General features: G+C 35.7%; 2 protein-coding genes across 6 annotated transcripts in view; both read right to left on the bottom strand.

The window, feature by feature from the left end:
* Positions 1 to 874: 874 nt before the first annotated feature.
* snama (something that sticks like glue) lies at positions 875 to 8,525 on the bottom strand. Its single transcript, XM_068290270.1, has 11 exons — positions 8,434 to 8,525; positions 7,248 to 7,431; positions 6,942 to 7,176; positions 6,704 to 6,880; positions 6,497 to 6,642; positions 6,248 to 6,397; positions 5,870 to 6,144; positions 5,408 to 5,754; positions 5,150 to 5,296; positions 3,773 to 4,063; positions 875 to 2,374 (listed from the first exon to the last, which is right to left on the bottom strand). Exons 2-11 carry the CDS (start codon positions 7,411 to 7,413, stop codon positions 1,015 to 1,017), a joined length of 3,294 nt encoding a protein of 1,097 aa, XP_068146371.1. The 5' UTR covers positions 7,414 to 7,431; positions 8,434 to 8,525; the 3' UTR covers positions 875 to 1,014.
* Positions 8,526 to 9,396: 871 nt separating this feature from the next.
* The window catches only part of RhoGEF2 (Rho guanine nucleotide exchange factor 2), a 30,706-nt gene continuing 18,364 nt past the window's right edge, over positions 9,397 to 21,738 (bottom strand). For 4 of the 5 annotated variants that reach the window (XM_068290895.1, XM_068290897.1, XM_068290896.1 and 1 more), the window contains 10 exons: positions 18,977 to 19,304; positions 18,778 to 18,903; positions 17,049 to 17,479; positions 16,393 to 16,984; positions 15,838 to 16,018; positions 15,587 to 15,777; positions 11,737 to 13,381; positions 11,399 to 11,665; positions 11,224 to 11,334; positions 9,397 to 11,091 (listed from right to left, as the gene is read on the bottom strand). In XM_068290895.1, coding sequence (XP_068146996.1) covers positions 10,918 to 11,091; positions 11,224 to 11,334; positions 11,399 to 11,665; positions 11,737 to 13,381; positions 15,587 to 15,777; positions 15,838 to 16,018; positions 16,393 to 16,984; positions 17,049 to 17,479; positions 18,778 to 18,903; positions 18,977 to 19,304 — 4,046 coding nt within the window. In that variant the 3' untranslated portion in view covers positions 9,397 to 10,917. Of the gene's footprint in view, positions 11,092 to 11,223; positions 11,335 to 11,398; positions 11,666 to 11,736; positions 13,382 to 15,586; positions 15,778 to 15,837; positions 16,019 to 16,392; positions 16,985 to 17,048; positions 17,480 to 18,777; positions 18,904 to 18,976; positions 19,305 to 19,438; positions 20,759 to 21,738 lie in introns of all 5 variants that reach the window. The other variant, XM_068290898.1, reaches the window with a different exon arrangement.

Raw genomic sequence — 21,738 nt, 5'->3', positions numbered from 1 at the left:
CTATTAAAGCTCAGCTATGTGTAGGCTTCATATTCGTTTTGCTACCACTGTACTCTATATTACCTTTAATACTTTTTTTGTTGTTGCTGTACGCTCTTACTAGGTTAGCCTACTAATGAGTAAAATCAAAATGAAGTTGAGGAAATTGATTTTGTAGACCACTATGTCTTTAAGCTACAAACTTGTGTGTGGTTTGGCAGTTTCGTAAACTTTTAAAGTTACTTTAGGCATTATCTCGAGCAGATAAGCTAAATAAATAAGTAGACAAGCAAAAATGTTTGTAATTTTTGTTTTCTCAAAGGTTTTTTTTTTATTTTTTTTTTTTTTTTTTTTTTTTTTAAATTTATATACATTTATTAACATTTTTGTACATAATGAATTTCAATGTTATGAAAGCCTTCATTTATAATTTATCTGTCAGCTATTTTTTAGATTTTTTTGTTTTTTTCAATATTTTACTGTTTTTCTTACTCTTTAGTTTTTTGCGCTTTTCGCTTTTTATTGATTCCATTGATGAACTTTTCAAACGTTTCTTAAGTTTCTTCTCCTTGCGCTTCTTTTGGTCAGCTTTATCGTCAGAATTGTAATCATTATTAGATTGAAGCGCATCTTCATGCTGCAAGACATCATCATATTTCAAGCCCAAATTATTCGATGAGCTGCTTCTCTCACCAAATTTTCGAAATGGATTATCTCGTCGACGTGGCCTTGAATCTGGTCTTGCAGCCACCGACGATATATTACGACCCTCTGCTTGTTGTTGTTGATTTCTATTATCGATTCTACCCGAATCCTCAGAAGACTTTTTATCATATTTACCTTTGGCCCTATCTCTGAAATCGCGATTATTTCTATTACTTTCGTTATAAGCCTGGTCCCGGCTGTCATCGGATGGTCGAGCTCTTCGACTTTGACTGGAATGCCTTTTATCTACAGGCGAACTTCGCTCCCTTGAATGCGTTTCCTTTTTCTTGCCGTAGTGATCTGACTTGGATCTGTGCCTATCGTCGTTATCTACACTTTTACCAGAAACTTCTCTTCGATCTCGATCATCTCGCTTCTCTCGTTCATCGCGCTTCTCTCGTTCATCACGCTTCTCTCGCTCAGTTCGCTTCTCTCGTTCATCCCGCTTCTCACGCTCATCGCGCTTCTCTCGTTCATCCCGCTTTTCCCCCTCGACCGATCCGGTGAATAATTTCTCTCATGAACAACTTTACTACCAAGTCTATCTTTTACTGATTTACTACTTATACGCTTCGGAGAATGTCCACGATCTTTAGGATCACCTTTAATCGAAACAGAACGGTCCTTGCTACTACCCTTGGAATTGATTACAACTTGAAATTCCACTGGTCTAATTGCATTTATAGCTTTAGCAAATATCGCATTCTCTGCTTTACGAATAACATCGGAAGTTATTTCAGAATTGTCCTCAGCATTCGCATGCGTTAGTTTTTTAAAAGGATCGGATATATTAACGCTTAAATTATTGTCCTCCAATTCCCATTTTGACATTTGTATAGCGTCAAACTTAGCAGCTTTGTTCATCTCTTCGCAATGTGCTTCGCGTCCCTCAATATCCAAAATCGAATAATTTTTAAGCTGATCAGGCTTCATGCTTTCCGAAATATTTTGGTTTATTTCATTAGAAATTGAAGAAAATTCTCCATGACCTATGTCAGTATCTGGTTTGGAGTTTATTTTGCCGAGCACATTTAATGTCGCAGATTCTCGTTCGGTTGAGCATTGTGCAGCTGTTTCAGGATCTGGAGAATATCCCTTCTTCGATTTATCTTTCTTCTCTTTCTTATCCTTTTTGTTCTTCTTACGCTCTGATTTGTCCTTCTTCTTTTTCTTACGCTCTTTTAACTGGAGATTAAGTTTGATCTTATTTTCCTTTCCCATTGTGTTACATGCCTCTAGAATGTCAAGATTCAATTTTGGCGAATTCGACAGCATTTTTACATCTACATATGGATTTTTCAATTTTTCTGGTGTCTTTGGAGAGTTTGAAATATGCTTATAGGATTCATCTATAAAAGCTGCTTTGGGAGGTGGTGTTGGACTTCGATAACAATTATCGATTTGTTTTGAATCTCTGCTCTTGCTGTTAGACCTGTGGCGCTTTCTCGGAACCATATCATCTTCAATGCTTTGACTTCCGCGTACATGTTTGATTATTGGTACTTCTGGACTATTTTTATTTTGCTTTTTATAAACTTGTTCATGTTCAGTTATGTGTGAAGATTCAAAACCAGGAGGTGGCGGCTCAACTGGCTCTATTTTTGATCCATATGGCTTGTTATGAGGCTGTTTTTCTTTAAAATCAGCTTTATATCCGACCCTTGGTGATGGAGAACGCCGATGTCCAGATCTAGTATAAAAAAATATATACAAAATAATTATATTATTAACGCAAACCCCAAACAAACAAAATTTCTAACGGTTTATTCCCGATCAGCATTATTTGTTAAAGTAGTTTTGGTCAAAATTAAAATTTTTTGGAGTTTATTAATACACAATAGAAATGTATTCAAAGTAATTTAGTTATTTCTGTTAGAAGCTTTTGACAAATAGGGAAATTAAATTTCCTTTATTTTTTATCTAACCAATGTTAATTAATCCTCTCTGTAAGAGTAAAAAAAAGTTAGAAATGGGAAATATATTAAATTTGTTTTGTAGTTTTATTTTTGTGCTGATTTTATTGTATTACGATTTGAACGTGGCTCGGCTATGTCAAGGGACATCAGCTCATTTGGCTTACAGGAAAACGGACACACATTACCTTTATATATTAAATGATTTAATTACGAATTACCCGCAATAAAAAAGGCCTATACCAGTGTGTTACATTAAACTTTTTTTGTGTACTTCAATAGTTCACTCTAAAAAAGTTTTGACGACAACTTTTTAACTGAGACTTTTGCTATGAAAGAGCATTCAACCCATTTTATGAGCTCGGGGTAAAGCTATCTATCTACTACACCAAATTAATTTTTAAAACTTTTAAATATTTTATCATTTTGGAAAGATGTCTAAGTCTGCTGTTCGAAAGATCGAACAATGATCGAAAATAGTTTAATGATTTACTTAAAGTTTTAGTTCAATATTTATTATTATAATTACAGCAATAGACGAAGATATTCTCCTTTTGCCAGTATGTAAGTAAACATTACTTTTCTCTTTTAGACGTTATATGTATTTATGGCTGAAAGCAGGGCCTACGTTCCTTACTTTCTTTACCTTTAAGAAAGTTGTTAGAAATTACACACTGGTATGGCACCTTAATAACAAGTTGTTTATATTTTTACGATTTTGTAAAGAGTCAAGAGATGTGCATTCACGCCAAATCACTTTATAGTAAATCTATTACGGCTCAGACGGACATCTAATGATATTAAAATGTAATATTATCAAACATTATGCTTTTAAAAGGGGTTTAAAAAAAATTTTCTGAAAGAAAATTTGTTGGTTTTTGGACGAAAAAAAACTTATTAAACTTCCTATTTCATTTTTATTTAATAAAAATTCCCGATTTATCACCATATCTATATTAAGGCAAAGTTTTCGTTGGTTTTGCAAAAACCCAAAATATGGGAAAAGTAGTAAAGATTGCAGCTTACTACTGTGTCCAGTTTCAAGAATTGGATGAGTATATATATTAAATAATTTGTTTAATTCTGAAGTCCTGGTTAATTTATGAAAGCATAAATTATAAAAGTATATGATATGTGTATATGTAAGGGTTGTGTAAACAATTTTATTAAGTAACCTCTTGTTTTTGTCATTAGGCGATTTTGATCCGTTGCACGCATGACGCATAACCCGAGCTGGTCTTCTTTCATGACTATATTCACGCTTCCTATCCCGCGACCTTGGTCGTTTTTCCTTAAAATTGAGGTCTCTCGGTGGATTCTTATCATATGCTGGCGACTTATAACGATGACGCAGTCTATCAGGAGATCTGGATCGATGGTGATCTGAAGTTCGGCGACGATCTTCCTTTTGTCTTTCCTTTTCTTTCATAATTCGGTTAAAGGCTTCAAGCGGATCGTCAATGAGCCTGCAATAAAATATGACACATTTGATTAAAACAAGAAATTAAATTAAAATCATCTTTTTTTTTTTTTGTTTTAAAATATAATAAGGATAATTTGTTTTCCTACTTTATTTTTAAAATGTAACATATTTTTGTTAACGTTACTTGCTGTAGAATCGTTGTATTAAAATCGTAATTGGAAATATGACTTAGAGGTTATACATATTATTATTGTGATTCGACCACCGAAAGATCATTAAGGCAACTCATTTTAACGAATAGCTAACTTTGCCGTCTTAGCTATTGATCAAGTAAGTTCATGAACCTATTCGAGTTGTATGCTCTGACTAAAATCTTCTTTACCGGGGTAAAGATCATATCAGAGGCATATAATTTACCACAATTATAGCCTTGCAAAAAAGGTATCTTAATTGTGGTCAGAAGTGTGCAACGCACAGAAAAAAGCATCTCTTAAACAAGTTAATAAAGCCATGAACGCAAACTCCTAGACCGCTCGAACTACAGGGTTGAAATTTGGGCTTGGATTAAAGCGGATCGGACTACTGTATCATATACATGACTCCCATTCTCAATAACTTCGTTATTTTCTGTGCTATAGATGAAATGTAATATTGGTGAGTTTAAAACGACTGTGCCAAATTTGATCAAGATAAGGTGACTATATTATATAGCTCCTATAGGAACGATTGGTCGAAAACAGTGACTTTTGTCAATAACTAAGTTACGTTAGACGCTAAAATTAAACATTTGTCGGTTTTATATATCTGTGCCAAATTTATCAAGAATGGGCGACTATATCATATAGAGTTCCCATAGGACCAATCAGTAGTAAACAGTTTCTTTGATCAATAACTTCTTTTTTTTCTATGCTAAGATTGTAAGACGTTCTTTCACAAAAAGGGCTAAAACTTTTTTCCACTTTGACGGCGTTTCTGGTTTTTTTTTTTTTTTTTTTTTTGTCCATTATAGCATTATCTTTCTTTATTACTTAGCAATTAAATATTTATGGCACGTAAAGCTTAGCGTACTGTATAACATAAATTTTTGTTGATAATTGTATAAATTAAGGTGAATTAGATATATGCTTACCCGGAACCAACTTTAGCTGCAACTCCTTGGTAAATCGACGCCAGGCTTGGTGACTGAAATCTTTGCATTGGGTTCATATTTATATTTCCAGTAGGTTCAAATTGAGGACGTATGGAATGTACATTTTGGGGTTGGTAGGGATTAAAGCTGTAATGAATAGAAAAATATGTTAACATCAAAAATACAAGAAAATTCTGCGGTATTCATAAAAGTATTGTACAATATCTATAATTTTTACAATAAGAATAGCAGACTTACTTCATGGGGGGGCGTTGACCCATGTTATTATATCCATTGTTGTATGGAGGCATTTGATGTCCTACCATATGCAAAGGTGGTAAACGGGGGGCCTGAATATATGGTGACTGCTTATAGACGCCAATTCGATGAGTATCTTCTGGTTCGTTCACAACATGACATTGAAAGTTTTGATGAATTCCAACAGGTGTCGGTAGCAGACTTCTTTCGTGATGTTTGGCGCCTTCCAATTTGGCTGGTGGTGGCCTTGGCTTCATATCATGATCCATCATAAATTCTTGGTTCTGTTCGCGTCTATGGGACACGGAGTCACCAGATGGTTTACTTCCTATATATGGTTGTATAACCTGTAGTGACAAAAATTTTATTTACATTTACTAAATTGTTGTATTGCAACATAAAGATATATCTATTATCCTCATGAAACTACTGGACGAATCAATACTAAATGACTCTTCTTACCTTGGGTGCTATGGCTGGTGTCGTATCTTCTACTTTTTGAGGCATTTTAATTGTTATATTATCCTCATAGTCCGAATCATTCTTTTCTTTCTCTTTTTCTTTTTGTGACTGATCAACATTGTTTGTTGATACCGAAGGAACACTTTTTCCATTCTCCTCGCCTCCATTGACATTTGAAGATTCTGCCTCTGGTTTTGCTTCTACTTTGTCAGTGCTTGAAGGTTGAGCAACCACAGTGGTGGTGGACTCAACTGGTGGTTTTTCGACTTTTTTATCTAGGGGAAAAAATAATTAATTAAGCTCAGAAAACACCATTAAATTAAGCATTACCTAAGAATGTTTTTACTGCTTATATCAACAATTTGTCTCATGACTTACCAGTTTTTAGGGTATATCCAGTTTCACTTTTAAAAGCGTTAACAGAATTTCTTAAAAAACGATTTGGGATCAAAGATCCTGGAGAGCAGTTCTTTTCCTTGCAATCAGGACATTCGCTATCTTCAGACTCTAGCAACGATGTGCGCACACCTAAGAAATGCAGAAACGATAATTAGAATTATGTATTCAACTTTTACTAAGACGATAGTAAAGAAATAATAAAATTTGTACTTATGTTTATATACTTACAATCATCGCAAAATGAACTGCCACAACATGGTATCATAACAGCATCAACAAATATATCCCGGCATATTCCACAGATTAAATCTTCTGGTATCTCTTGATTTTGCTCGACAGGCAGGACAAATTTTGAAGAATCTTGATCCATTGCCCTTTAGACAAGAAACACAATGTTGTAGTACAGAGAAAGAAAATATAGTGAGAAACACTTACATATCAGGTTTATCTCTAAACGATCTCGGAATTCCAGTATTCCGTTTAACTTCGTACTGTTCTTTTCCCAATATATAGGGACAGTTTTTAATCCAGTGGCCACTTTTTTTGCATTTATTACAACGATAGGAGGCTGGTACTTCGCCAACTTGTGATTGCCCTTTGATGCGATGATATCTTTAAGCAACAAATATGATAAAAAAAATCGATTGAAACTGGACAATTCAGGGATGCTTACGTTTTGGGATCATAATCCGCAGTGCTCTGCATCATCATTGCTTGTATTTTTTCCTCTTCACTTCCCTGCATTTTGGATAGATCCATATTAAAATTATCTTGTTTATTGGTAGGAGCGCTGGAAAAAGCATTGTCAGATGGTGGTTCCCAGCCTTTTTTTGTTGGATGGGCTATTGGTATGCGCGATATAATGAGGGTAGTATTTTTTGGTATTAGAAAGGAATCATCTTTATATTCTATAAATTCAGAAAATTCAGACATTAGTATAAAAATTAATATGTATACGTTTTCAGAATAATGCACATACCTTCTTTACTTTGGGCGTTCGTTATTTGGAGATCGAAATCTATAATTTTGCCCAACTTCTTCTGCTGTATAATTTCCCTTTTCAGGTCCCCAACAGAAATATGCAGTCCATCAAACGTGATTGTATCAAAATGAAGTGTGCTTTTAAATTTATAGTGCACCGACATTGTGAAGTTTATTGAGATCTACAAATAATGAAAATAAATTTTTAAGAATAATTACAAGAACTTAAAGAGATTTATCCATAAGGTTTAAGTTTAAACCAATATTGCAAAAGATAATTATTCGAAATAAAATTTGTATTTAATCGACCTTATACTTTGGGGTTGTTATCCGTTTATATTTAATATTAAGATCTAATAATAGTAGCCCTAACACTTCATAGGAGTCAACATTAGCATCTCTTACAATTAGACGAAAGAATTTTTCAAAGGACCATAAATTTGCGGCTAAGATGTAGACGGTTTGTTTTTCGGCTTTCGCAAAATGCAACGGCTAAGAAACTGACACTAACAGATGCAAGCTGTCGGCTTTGTTGTTTTATTGATTATTTCATGTCCAGGCCAAATTGAAATACTTTGTCTGCCGGTTTAACCGCTAATTGGCTAAAGAAGTAAAGACAACAGATCATTTAAAATGCTTAAGTTAACATTACTAGTTAGTTAAAAACAACTGCTAAAATGGAGTCCGCGACTGGAGCCTTTAACGTAATGTAACTGAATGCAGCGGCCTCAACGCGACTCTAATTAAAGGTGTACGTTTCGCTTCTATGACTAAGGGAAGTTTTAGTATATGAGCGCCGCAAATTATGAGATACATATATAACAAGGCGACAATGTACATACAATGTAGACACCGAGTACAATTTGGGATGTTGTAAAACATACATAATAAGTACACAGAACAAGAAAAAAAAATAATTTACACAAACACAAAACTATAGGTATATACATATGTATGCACTTCCGATATGAGTTAAACGATAATGCACACAACACGCCAAGCCAGAACGAGAACCCCATTTTTATTTTGCACGTATGTACATACTATGCGTATATGTACATAAATGTATGTATGTATGCTCTTTGAAATTCTTCTGCACTTTTTATCTTTTGAATAACGGAGACCACTATTCAATTGTATTTGTAGTATTTGTAAATTATGTGCAGAACAATAAAAAAACTTACATTTCACACACGCTTTTATTATTGTTTCATTAATATTTCTTTCCTGAATTATAAGTGTGTTAATCTCTCACTCACATCGTCGTCTACATTTGTTATCGATATTGGCACAAAGTCCATAATCTATCAATGAAACAAAGTCGACATTTATCGTGTGTTAGGAACGATGAAATGGAGAACGAGCTGCATGTTTAATAATGCTTGAAATGTTTTTTAATCTTCATTTAATTAATATATGTACTTATTTTAATGCTACGAGTGTTATAAATATGCTTATTGGTTTGCATAACAAAAGTAGATGCAACGAAATTAATCCAATAGGTCTGTCCATTTATTAATTAAGAGACAACTGTCAAATATCGTGAGAATTTGGTCCTGAAGGGTTGGGTAAAAAATTGTACGTACAAATCTTTTTCCAGTAACTCGAGAATACACTCTGTTTTTTCTTTTCCAATTATGACTGTATCTTCATATTTAAGCTATAAGTGGAATTGGAATGAAATAATCAGCAGTCTGGTCACACTCAACGCCCAAACAATTTCAGTCAGTGTGACCGTTTCACTTCGATTAGTGTTGGAAAGGCCATGTGAATTGCTTATTTTCGAACTTGCCGGGATATAACGAATCTATCGTTTGAAATTTTCTCATTTATTTCTGTCAAGGTTATTGGAATTAGGTAGTACCAAGCAAACTTTGGTATTCAATTAACACGAGACTCCATTTACATCCAAAGAACATGGCCATCCACCGTGTAATACACAAATGTATAATATTTTCTTTAAAAAGTCGGTACTTCATAACCAAAAGTAATTGTATTCCTTTGAAAAATGGAGATATGTAGCTGCACCAATGAAGTAGTTTATTTGAATTGCCATTCTTGATTAAGGACAAAAAGTTTATTTTATTAAATGACCAATATTTTGTTACTGATTTCGGTTGTTAGCCATAATTTGAAAACAGGTACGCTTATAGTAGTTAATACGTTATTATTTATTTACTTTCAACTGAAAATACAATACAATCCATCGAAAAATATACACGAGGACTTGTTGTTTTAACCAAGTCATTTGGAAATGAACTAATTTCAATTACCGTCAATTAACCCCTAATTAAATTTAATATTTCATTTGCGTACATCATACTAATTGTAAGATTAAATTGTTCTGCTTTCCGTTATTCGTTACAAAATTGACGTCACCTAAGTGGACTTCGAAGCCCTTTTCACAAACAATGTTTGCATATATATATGTATATAATTATATATGTATGTAAATATAGGTATATATATATAAGATTATATTATTTATACATATGTCTACTGTTGAATATTCAGTTCTAGGTTAATATTGATATAAAAGCTTCGCTCAAAAGTGCACTGCATGTTTTTAATTTAAAATAGGAAGTTAGTCACGTTTTTTTTGTTTTGTTTTGTAAAACAACATCTTATCATGTTCTTTTAAAGGCAAGTGTTGGACCTCCGTTGAATTGGAAATACATTTATCGCTAAAAAAAAAGTTTGAGTATTCACATTTACACTTTCGGCATTGATATAATTTAAATTTGCTTTGTAAAGCTGTGTAACCACACTCAAATTTGTATGAGAAACGTGTTGTGTTTGAGGCAAATTTTGAACGTGGATAGTGTTGTTTGCAGTAATTTTTGTTGTTGAAGTGCGTGTTTGACGAAAATATAACCGGTTTTATCTTTGACATGTTTGACGAAACTGCTTTGTTTGTCATACAAATTTAAGTGTGGATACACAGCTTAAAACATTTCTCTCTTTTGTTTTGTTGAAACATTAGTAGGCTGAAGAAAAATATGTGTGTGTCCGAGAATACTTTTAATATATTGGCATATATATGTAGATTTGTATATGGAAAGCACTTTCATCCAGAGTTACATCATAATACTAGGCCCAATCTGTGTATATTCATATATGTATGTATGCGTGTATATTTGTTAAAAATTGGAGTAGAATTTGTATAACATTGTGATTTTAGGCGGCTATTGAGAAAACTCAAATATGTTTTAGTTTTATGTTTTTGCTGCTCTGTATTAGATTCTTGTGGGCGTGTAAATGTATCAAACATTTTATATATTTACCAGTTAGTTTGGCTTTACATCAATTTAATTATGTATATAGAAATATATATATTTATATATGTATGTAAATATGTATATAAAATCCTATTGATATTATCTTATACAGAAAATGTATCTGGAGTAGCAATGTTACATATAAGTAGTTCTTTAAAAAAAAATGCATGCGTACTCCGTTTTATTAATGCTGCCCCTCATCCAAAATGAGGGCCGGTATTATTAACTGGAGTAAATGGCTTGTTTCAGAAAAGCTAAACGAAACATTGACGCCGCCAATTCAATTGGACAACTGCGTAACAAAACAAAAACAAAAATCATGTGCTTGCTTTGAAATGAGAAAGTGGCGAAACAATTGGAATAACAATTGCTCTCTCATATAAAATAAATTTACTCTTCCACTGCATTCCCGCCGGATTTCTGTTTTTTGCTGGCACTAATTGGTGGAGTAGTCGGTACCGGAGTGGGCGTTGGGGTCAGTGACGTATTGGAGATGGAGTCCAGATCATCCTCAAATTCTGCATCTGCTGCCTGCAGTATAGTCATAATGTCAGTTGGAGTTTCCTGTAAGAGCATCGAATATTAGTCAGATTATATTATAAGTAAAATAGAATGAATGCCGTCACCACGTGGCTTACCCACAGGGAGGCACTCAAGTGAAACAAGAACTGTATAAAATTACAGACAGATACTCACTTTTATCGCATCAACTTGCTTACGTTCATGCATTGCACTCAATAGCTCGCGCAGGTGTTGGTTTTCCTTACGCAGGCGCTCTCTATCCATGTCGCGCTCATTGATTTTGGGCTAGAATAGAATAATACGATGTTACTTGGTTGGTTCCAACAACCTGTCATATTCTGACACATACCAAGAGCAAGGAAATTTGCTCATTCAGTGCGCCAACAATGCTGCTGAGTGCATGGCAGGGTACACTAGGTTCCAATGAGCTGGCATGCTGTATGCGGTTTGGACCACAACTGCTTCCTCCCCCTACTCCGATGGCTGCCGATTGGCCTATAGTTTTTTCACTAATAGTTTGAGTTTGTGTCTGGATTGTAGACACTTCAAGCGAGTGTGCTGTCTGCGTAGAATTGTCAATCATTGAAATAGTGGCGTGAGCTTTGTTAAGTGCAGCCTGGTGGAAAAAATAGAAATAAATTTGTAAAAACATTTGTATATATTTTTAAAGAATTCTTCCAAGGTTACCATAGTTTCGTAAACATCACTTATTTTAACTTCCGAGTTAGAGTCATTTAATTTAACTGCTTCGTCAGTTTGGGACAAAGAAGTTTCGGTTACACTCTTTGCGATTTCTTCTTGCTTTTTAGATTCAATATCTGTATCATTTTTGTTTTCCACATTTTGACCCTCGGCTTGAACAACAGCTGATGCTGAGCCTGAATCTAATTCCCCTTCCTCGTTATTTTTCGCGATTTCTGTAGCTGAAGCATTTTTGATCTCTTCATTATGAGAATCATCTACTAGCTCTACAGACACATTTTCAGGGGCCAAGACTTTTGTCGTCACTGCGTTGGAAGCATTGTTTGATATTTCAGCTGAAGATTCGGAAGATTTAAATGGAGCCAATGGTGTAGATGTAGGAGTAGATTTCGAATCCGTTGTTGATGATGATTTTGTTGGTATAGCTGGTAGACGCAACTCATCGATTTCACAATAACCGTCATCATCTTCATGTATAGCAACATCATCCACACTATGTGTATGCAGTTTGGGCATCACCCGTGACAAAGGAATTTGAGGTTGGGCCTGAGCCTGAGCATGTTGTTTGTTTGGTGGCGGCAGGGGCGGTGGGGATGGTGAATGCGAAACAATTTTCCGATGCTTTTCCTTCTCGTGACAGTGACTACAGATCGCCGTTGATACAGCCGAAACCTCCTGTTCCGGGGTAACACGCATGTATTCGTTCAATATTTTCGTTAGCATCTGCACCTGGTCGTAGGCAGCTAAAGCTATGTCGGCGCTATCTTTGGGAGCTTCCGGCATCATAGCAATGTCGACAATCTCATTGAAATGCTCAACTGGCAAACGGAAAATATCGCAAATTATTTTCTGTTTCTCCGATAGCCCATCGCGTATGGAGGAGTCCAAGCGTCGTAGCCGTTCACCCGGTGTCAGCACCGGCTCCGCAGTATGAGCTGGACTAATACTTATTTGAATGGCTGCGGGATCCACCAGAGGCGACTGCATTAGTAAGGTACGCGTATTATTGGAATTGTTGGAGCACACAATGCTGGCACTGTCGCGTTTTGAATGACCACCGACAAGACCGTAGCTTGAAATGCGTTCATCTCCACGGGGCTCCGAGGCATTCGAGTTGTTCGATTCACGTGCCGATTGTGTATGGCGCAAGATAACACCATTATGATCTGCGTCACTATCCGCATAGTTATTGTTGGATTCACCGCAACTTCGAATTGACATGGATCGGCTTACAGATGATGATCCCAGGCCTGACGAGCCTGCCTCTTGATGGCTCAAACGTTGCTTATCCGTTATATTGTAATAGCTGACATTGTCACTTGGAGTCGAATCTCGTCGAGTGCTTCGCAGCTGTACACCGCCGTCATAACTGCTATTGCTACTGGCAATAGGCGCCGGCGTCACTGTAGCTATGGGCAAAAGGGGCGCCAATGGCGTTGTTGTCATTGTTGCTGTGGCTGCCATTGGCTGAATGCGATCCGGTGTTAGATCCAGCGACGACTCCTTCGTGTGTGAGTGCGGTAGATTGCCTGACGATGGTTCATCGACTGTTGTATCATGACTGTTTGCTGAATTCTTTGGACGCGGCTTATACTGATGCGCTGCTGCATCCGAAATATGCTTAAACCACCTGAAGAAATGAAAAAAAATAATGAGAATAAAGCATTAATTACAGAATTAATATTTAATGAAAATTTGTGATATTTTTTAAAGCAAACTTATTGATGAGTTTGTATGTAAGATCACCTGGACACCAAGGACGAGCGCCGATTACTTTGTCCATTGCTGGATTTGGAATTGCTTGAGACTTCATTGAAACTGCCACGGCGTCGCTCCTTATTTAGATCTTTGGGTCCCTCATTCTGTTTACCAGAGATTAACAATAGGGCCCCATTACATAGACTTTTACGGCGCGAGCCGGTAAAAACATCACCCGGTGATAGGAAATTCATATTGGCATTGCCAATAAGTGTCAGTTATCGAATGTTTAATAAACTCTGTTCAAACAATTCCAAAGAATCTTCTAACCAGATTTTAATATTAACAATAAGTTTGTTTTACACTTTAGTTTATTTCAAATACAATTCAAAAGAACTTGGGTTCTGTTTGTAGGCACACACACGGACTCGAAAGCGTATTTTAGTCTAAAGATTGAAATGAATAAGTCTTTTCTTTTTTTTTTTTTTTTTGAATAACAATAGAAGAAATTCAATGCATTTGTATATATTTCACTCCAGGTTGAGCGCAAAATACAAAAGAAAACAAAGAGTAACACATTTGTATGCCCACATCGACGTCAGTGTATGTATACAAAATATATATATGTATATAGAAATCTGTATACATGAATCTACAATGAAAATTTATATATGTATTTGCAGATGTTGTTGAAAAAAAAAAAAATAATAATAAAAGAATACTTGTGGTAAACAAACAGCTTCCGTTTTAGGAACTAAATGTATTCTTCATTACATACAGACAGACGTCTGTCCAAGAGATGTTTTTCAATATTTTAAGGTACTTTTTTGGATCAACCGGTTATGTCTGTTGGAATTGAACTTGAACTGTTAACTTGTTTCACGCTTTGTTTGAAAAATGGTATTATCTATCGGTATCGTGTACTCCCAAATTCATTGTTCTTGACGGGTTAACATGCACACACACACAAAAGATAGCGACTGCGTAGTTGACTAGTCATATATTTCGCGAAAGTAAATAAATAAAGTTTTGCAAGTATGCACGCGCGCGTTGCTCAACATGTAAGCGCCTACTGATGAAAACGGAAAATCTTACATCCGAAAAAGTTGACCAAGCCCGCCGAACTGCTATAGCCTTATCCGAGTGAGACAGCCGAACCAGCATGCAGCAGAGAGAAGTGACAGCGAATCACATTAATGGATAATCGCGGATAGCTCCTCTTATGTCACACAACTTGAACAATATACACAATAAATCGGTGTATCCGTATTGTAAATAGCTTGTATTTAATTTAACCAATTTATCTTCTGCTAAATGCGTATTCAATGAGATAAGCCAATGTCCTTTTGTATTCCAAACGAGTGAAGTGAAGACTCACCAAGTGATCAACTTCAATTCAATTAACACAGACGAGTCCTAAACTTACACTATGTAGTTCTTTCATTTGCATTATTTGCCATATTATTTGAAAAATTAGAGTTCGGTTTTTTCTATTGTCTTTTAGAAACTATTACAGTTGATTCATTAAAAGCATAGGCCGATTCGAATCGTATCACAAACGATCAACTTTATAATATAACAAAAGATCGATTAAATCGCAGGATGAAAAGAAATGTAATTTCAAATGGCTCCAAAAAAATAGTTGACTCAACCCAAAACCCAATCCAACGTATAGAAGCAGCTGTCAACAAGTTGACAAGTTGAAAATACTTCCTTTTTGTGTATTTTGTAAATTATTGCGCATACAGATAGGAATTTCGGTTTTTCAAGGTGGTTTTGTCAAGGTCTTTAATTTTTGTCACTTGCAATCAATATTTATTTTGCAAAAATTGATGATTGATGTGCACAATCGTCTTCTTTTTGCAACACTTGAGTAGTGATTAGCGTCATTTTGTAGTTTTTCCATTTTGGGAGGGATTCATAGTCAATTGACGTTAGTTTTAATTGGTTATTTGTTAACAAACATTTTTTTTCAGAAATATCTGCTACTTTCCTTATAGGGAATTAATAAAGTTGTTCGGACAGGGTGAGTTTTGATATACATACTTGTATTAAACTCTACCGGAAAAGCTGAGTGCTTTTAACTGATGACTAATTGAATTGTAATTTACTGTAAATAATATAAAATTAGACTTACGTTTTACATTCAGAACTGCTTGGGGCTCGCAACTCTAACATTTGTGATGTCTTTGTTTTGATTAGGAAAAATGAATTTTTATCAGCGGCTTCCTGACGCACTAAAGTCTCCGAATCAATGTTCATGATTGGACTAACAGGTTTATTGTTCACTCCAGGCGTATGTAGATTTTTCAACAAATATTTATCATCCTAAAATAAATAAGTCTCAATTAGTAATATTATCGGCCAATTAATATTAATTCAACTTGCCTGTTTAGTAAGCAATACAATCATATTTTCAAATAGTAAGCCATGAAGTTGTATGCTGGGATTCTTTTTCATTGTCAAATTGCCATCGTGTATAAGGCGATGTTGCGTTAAATCCAGCTTTCTTTCATCCTTATCCTTATCGTATGAGGATCTATCCAATTTGCGTTGTATGTTCTGCAATCTGTTAAAAAAAAAGGTTAAAATTGAATAAATGAGCACTTCAACCATTTGCTTACAAAGAAGTAATAAATTACTTAGTTTGTGTCTAGACTAAAACAATTTTTAACAATTAGGGTCATTGGGAACTGTTGAAAGCTTATTGAAATACTTTAAAAAATCTTCATTATTTTAATATTTTTCATTTTAAGTAGTATTGCGACCTTTGTAGAGAAAGACAGATAGCAAACGCGGTGCTTTTGAACTGAAATACTATTTTTAAATGTTGACGTAAATTGGCATGAACGTGAGTGATTCATTTCACTTCGTCAGCCAAAAATAATAAAAGCTGTTGTAAAGTATTTCAAAATGATAATAAATCATAGGAATCAGTCATACTTGTGAGCATCCTCTGCCGTTTTTACAGCCTTGTTCACCTCGACCAGTATTTCTTTTGACGATTCCAAGGCTCGTTGTATTGCTTCCGCTTCAGATTTATTTTCAGGTACCACACGAATTGTAACTTTATGTAAATTCTCGAAAAGCAAAGGATACTTTGTTAGACGCTGTAATACAGTTGGCAATAAATCCTTTAATTCGAGGCGTCGGCAAGCCTTGTGCGATTCGGATTTCTTTAGCAACTTCTGCAATTGTTCATCCTTGTGACGTTTCTCCTTAAGCCCCTCCAATGCAATCTGTTGACGAGCACAAAACTGAGCGGCGTATTCACGAAGCACCTCTCCAGATTGTCCATCAAACATGTCGGCCAATAGATCGCCAATATGAGTCACCACGTGATTGTGCTCAACTCGACGCATTTTCAATTTTTGCTCAAAGTTGCCATGCAGTTCACGCAGCGAAAGCAATGCAGGTGGGAATAATAACAAAAGATGCTCGTGTGGAAGTAATCCGCTCTCATAGAGCGGCAAAAAGAATAGTCGGTCCAATAACTTGAGGGTGCGTACATGATTGCGCTCTGTCTGGTAGATTTCTGTATAAATAAGGGAATAAATAATTATAAAAATACTATTGATTTGTGTTATATTTTCACTTACCATTGATAATTTCTTGACGCTTCTTTTCTGCATCGGTCAGAGCAGCTAACATTTCAGCAGCCACCATTGAACTCCAATCGGCTTCATTGAGATCGTCCTCATCGTCACTCTCAAAGTTCCATTGTCTTTGCAGTGGCGGCATCTGGTGACCAGAGTTCCAAAAGCTAGTGTTGCTTGCACTACTGCTACCCACGCTACTCTGAAAGGAATCCTGCTGACTATGCTGATAGGCATGTTGCTGTATTAGCAAATGTGGATGTTGATGCAGGTTGCCAGCAGTGGTGCCACCGGCTCCAGGTATACTTCCTCCAGCCACTTGTTCCATCGAAGTGCTTGGACTTTCAGAGCCAGCACCACCGCCCGATGAGAGACTAGAATTCGAACTTGCTGTATAGTTGGCATTGGAAAGACCCAAGTCCGGTTGATCATCGCTAAACAAATAAATAACAATACATTCAATTTTAGAATTGGGAACCCTTTGTTTTCATGAAATGTTTTCAATTTCCCTCAAGTGGAAATTAATTTGTAATAGACATCGTGGTCTAAGCCTTTATTATCCCCCTTTAAGACTTGTTCTATCTTTCCGTTGTCCTTACTTGTCGTGTGTATAGCCCTTTAATTCCTTGCAGCTGGTACTACGTGTGAAATAATCGTTGCTTTTCATTATGTGATTATTAAAGTATTTGTCTTAAAATTTGTATCCACCGTATTCTGTTCTTGAACCAAAGGAGCGAGTACTGCTCGCGACAAGTTCAACGCAAAAACTGCTACTAACACTTAAGTCAAACTAAACCAGCTGGTACGTAATGTTGACTTAACTTGGCCAATATGATTGTGGCAATAACAACAAACATACGAACCTAAAGGACTGATGGCTGGCCCACTGACTGAGTATCCAGTCGAACAGTTTATCAAACAACAGAAACTAAGAGAGAGAATATACAAACTACATACACACTTCAATGTATCTTCAATATGGCGTAGTGTGTCGCGCACCAATATAATCGATGCCATTGCAGGCGTTTGCGTTTGCTACACCCCCCTGGCCATCTATTACACCATCATATCCCTTTTAATTATTGTCTATACCGCAATACGTATATACTCTTACCAAAGTAATAACAGTCGTAGTCAATCATTCAACTCAGTTCTCATCCTTACATTTGAAATGTTCTAAAATGTTGAGGCTAATGCTGTGCATGGAAATTTTCTAGTCATTGCAAGTCAGACTGCAATATATAGTTTGTCCATTCGCAATATACACACTCGATTAACTCTACATATTATATCAGAAGGTGGGGGGTAAAGGAAAGTGCACCATTCCGAATGAAGGAAAAGTCAAGTGAAAGTGAATGGGGGGAAAGTGTGATGGCGTGACAACGGAAGACAACATATGGAAGTATTGCGACCCAATGCACATTAATTAGTATAATTAATATCAGGTTACTTTAACCTAGTCTTGTGGCAAAAGCAAAAACAAAATGAAAGGAAACGAAACGAAAGGAAAATACCGTCGTACTGATGGTATTGATGCGAAATTTTTAGGGAGTGGCAATGTCCCAAGCCCTTTTTTTCTTCTTTAGTTCTATCTACCTCAATAGGAAATGGGGATTGTAATGTATGTACGTACAAACAAAAATATATAGAAATTGTATATACTTATGTATGAACTTCTTGGCATTTTCCCTACTTGGCTCTTCGTCTTTGGTGCAAAGAAATGTAAACTTACTTGGGACGTGACGATAAACTTGGATCCGAGGTCTTGCGGCGATTACTACGACTCCGTTTACTTGACAAACGTTCCTTGTACGACTCAGATCGATTTACAGAAACTGGCGCACTTTTATGCTGATAACTGAGAACCAAATAAAAACAAATAGTAAGTATTTAAAATGCCTAATGGAAGTGATTAATGTATGTATGCTTACCGCTCTTTTCGGGCATCTTTTTTATCGGGAGCATCTGATGCATTTGATTCAGCAATGCCAGTCGCACCCACAGCTCCTACCAAACTATTGGACAGGGCTCCTGAGCCCATGCCAGCATTGGAAAGGTCCGCAGAAAAGCTTGGACCACCACCGCTTGCATTAATACTATCGTTGGCATTTTGTCCAGCATGATATGAACTTTGCAAATCACTGCTATTAAGTGCCGAAGTATTTGACGATGCGTTGCCATTAGAGCGCAATGAAATGTTGGCATCTGGTCTACGGTCTGAAGGTTGACGCACAATCGATGTAGACGACGAGACGCGTTCTGAAATTAATATGCAAAAATATGAAAATATTATTAGCATCAGCTAGTAATCTAATTGTCTAATAGTATTTCGAAATTTGTAAAATATTTTAAAAGAAATATGTAAAAAGCGTTTACAGCATTTGCCTTCTCACCGCCACTTAATTGCCGAAAAGTGTCTGGTATTGTCAATTGAACATTTTGCAAAGATTTATGCTTCTTCGAACTAATCTTAGCAGCAACTCTTGACGTGAGGGAAGGAGATGACTTTCGTGATTTTTGTACTTCATTCCCAACACCATCCAATTCATTAGTTGACTTTGATTTCTCAGTGTCTTGAAGGCTAATAGGAGATGCTTTTAGTTTTGAACTTTTTAGAAGCATTACATTCTTGTCAGTTTTGGCGGCATCACAATCTTGAGGGGCAACTGCAACAACTCCAGTCGTTTGTGGTTCTGCACTACGCAGCGAAAATTTCAAAGCAATTGGATTCGTTCGTCTCTTTGTCAACGAGGATTTTCCCCTTATTAGAGAAAAGTCATCTGATGCTAAAAGTTTTTTGTTGTTCATAACAAATTTAACAATCGCTTGCAAATTTAGAGTAGAATGAACTTGAGTATTTTTCTGATGTTCAGCTGGTTCAGTTGCAGCCAGTTTATCCCTGGATAAGTCTTTTCTTAGCTTAGTGTGGGAGTTTCCATTAGTTGAATTGGTGGCCAACATTTTCCGTGAACTTCGTGACCGACTTAAGCTATGTCCCAGCGGTGTGGAGTCATTCACTTTGCTTTTGGAGGAGCTTTTCTCAATGCGATTGTTTTTGTATTTGCGATCTGTGAGCAGCATACTTGTTTTACTTCGCGAAAGCTTTAGGCCACGCTGCATTACGGCCACGTTATTAGAGTCATCGTTTTCCGAGGAAGAATCACTATCGCTCGATTCACTGCTTTCTGATTTTTGTTTCATCTCTAAGTTGGTCTTAAATTGGACAGAAGGAGTTTTGCTCAAGTCCTTTCGTTCCATAAGTTCACTCTCCTCTTCGACTAGTTCGTTCAGTTGCAAATTCGACTTTGGTTCTACTTTATAAAATATAGGTGGCGATTTGTTACGTTTTCGTTGAGGCCTTTGTGGCTTTATCACATTTGGAGATGTTTGTTCGGTTGGCTCGATTCCATCCTTTTTGGTCATCTTTTCCAATTTTGGCGTTTGAGTTTTACGTCGAAAACTGGAACGCCGGAATTTTTGAAATTTTGACATTTCAGGTTGTGGGGCATCCTCAGTACTATTTGTCGGCGTAGAATCTCGATCTCCACTGGAAGCATTGCCGCCGATATTGTTTAGACGAAACCACATAGTGAGTGATCTATTGATTTTGACGTCATACGCAAAACGTTGTTTAAACTTGGTTCAACAATCAAATCTGTATAATCGTTTTCTCGTTCGTCATATTTATTTTTTTTTTTGCCGTATGTAAACAACTTTACAACAAAAATTTGGCGAAATATATTAAACCAATACGCACAGACACACACAAGTAAATAAATTTTAAATAAATATTCACACACATACACACACACACACACACACACATATGTACATACAAATTTAAAGTGTTTTTAAACACTCGAAATGGATAAAAGCCAAAAATATATACATACATATGTACATATGTATACATATGGATGATTGTAGGTAAATATTTATGTATGTATGTATGTAGTCATCATATCCATATGTACAATTGTAGAAACATGTGTGTCCAGGTTCAATACCAATGGACTTACATATGATGGGAGCGGAGGCTTCTAGACAGAGTCAGTCGATGTATTTGCGCATTATACGGTTAAGCAAGCACTTGACTCTAAAATTCTGAATGCAGTGCGTTTTAACAAATTGATTTTGTCACCCACTAAAAAAGCAACGGTAAAATCAAGTGTCATGACATGACTAAAGCTCAAAACACGCGCAAGCAACCGTTATCAACCATAAACATGATGTACTCGTACATAAAATACATACACGTATTTTTTTTTTTTTTACAATTGCAAGTATATGCACATAATAAATACGTATGTATGTATATAGCAACAATAATTATCTATATAAATTGAACAATTCAAAAGTGTTCGAACAGTAGATACCCCTCGGCAATTAAATCAACACAGATGGTTAAGCATCAAAAATGTTGCCATATGGACAAAATAATTTCGACTTTATCTAATAATCCTACAGATATTAGTTTATAGTTTTACGGTTGCATACAATTGGTAAGTGTGTGCAAAAGTCGTTCATAATTTACAGTACATAAAAAATAAAGACACACAAAGGTTATACATATATGTATGTATGTGTATACAGAAAATTGTGTTCAATCGTTAATTATATCTTTTTAATATTTTAAATATGGCAAATAGATATAATATAGTATTTACATATGTATGTATGTTCATATGTGTGT

This window comes from Drosophila tropicalis, unplaced genomic scaffold (genome assembly GCF_018151085.1).
Source record: "Drosophila tropicalis isolate 14030-0801.00 unplaced genomic scaffold, ASM1815108v1 contig_593, whole genome shotgun sequence".
Lineage (NCBI taxonomy): Eukaryota > Metazoa > Arthropoda > Insecta > Diptera > Drosophilidae > Drosophila > Drosophila tropicalis.
The sequence above is the reverse complement of the archived record's forward strand: the minus strand, read 5'-3'. Positions and strand labels throughout refer to the sequence as shown.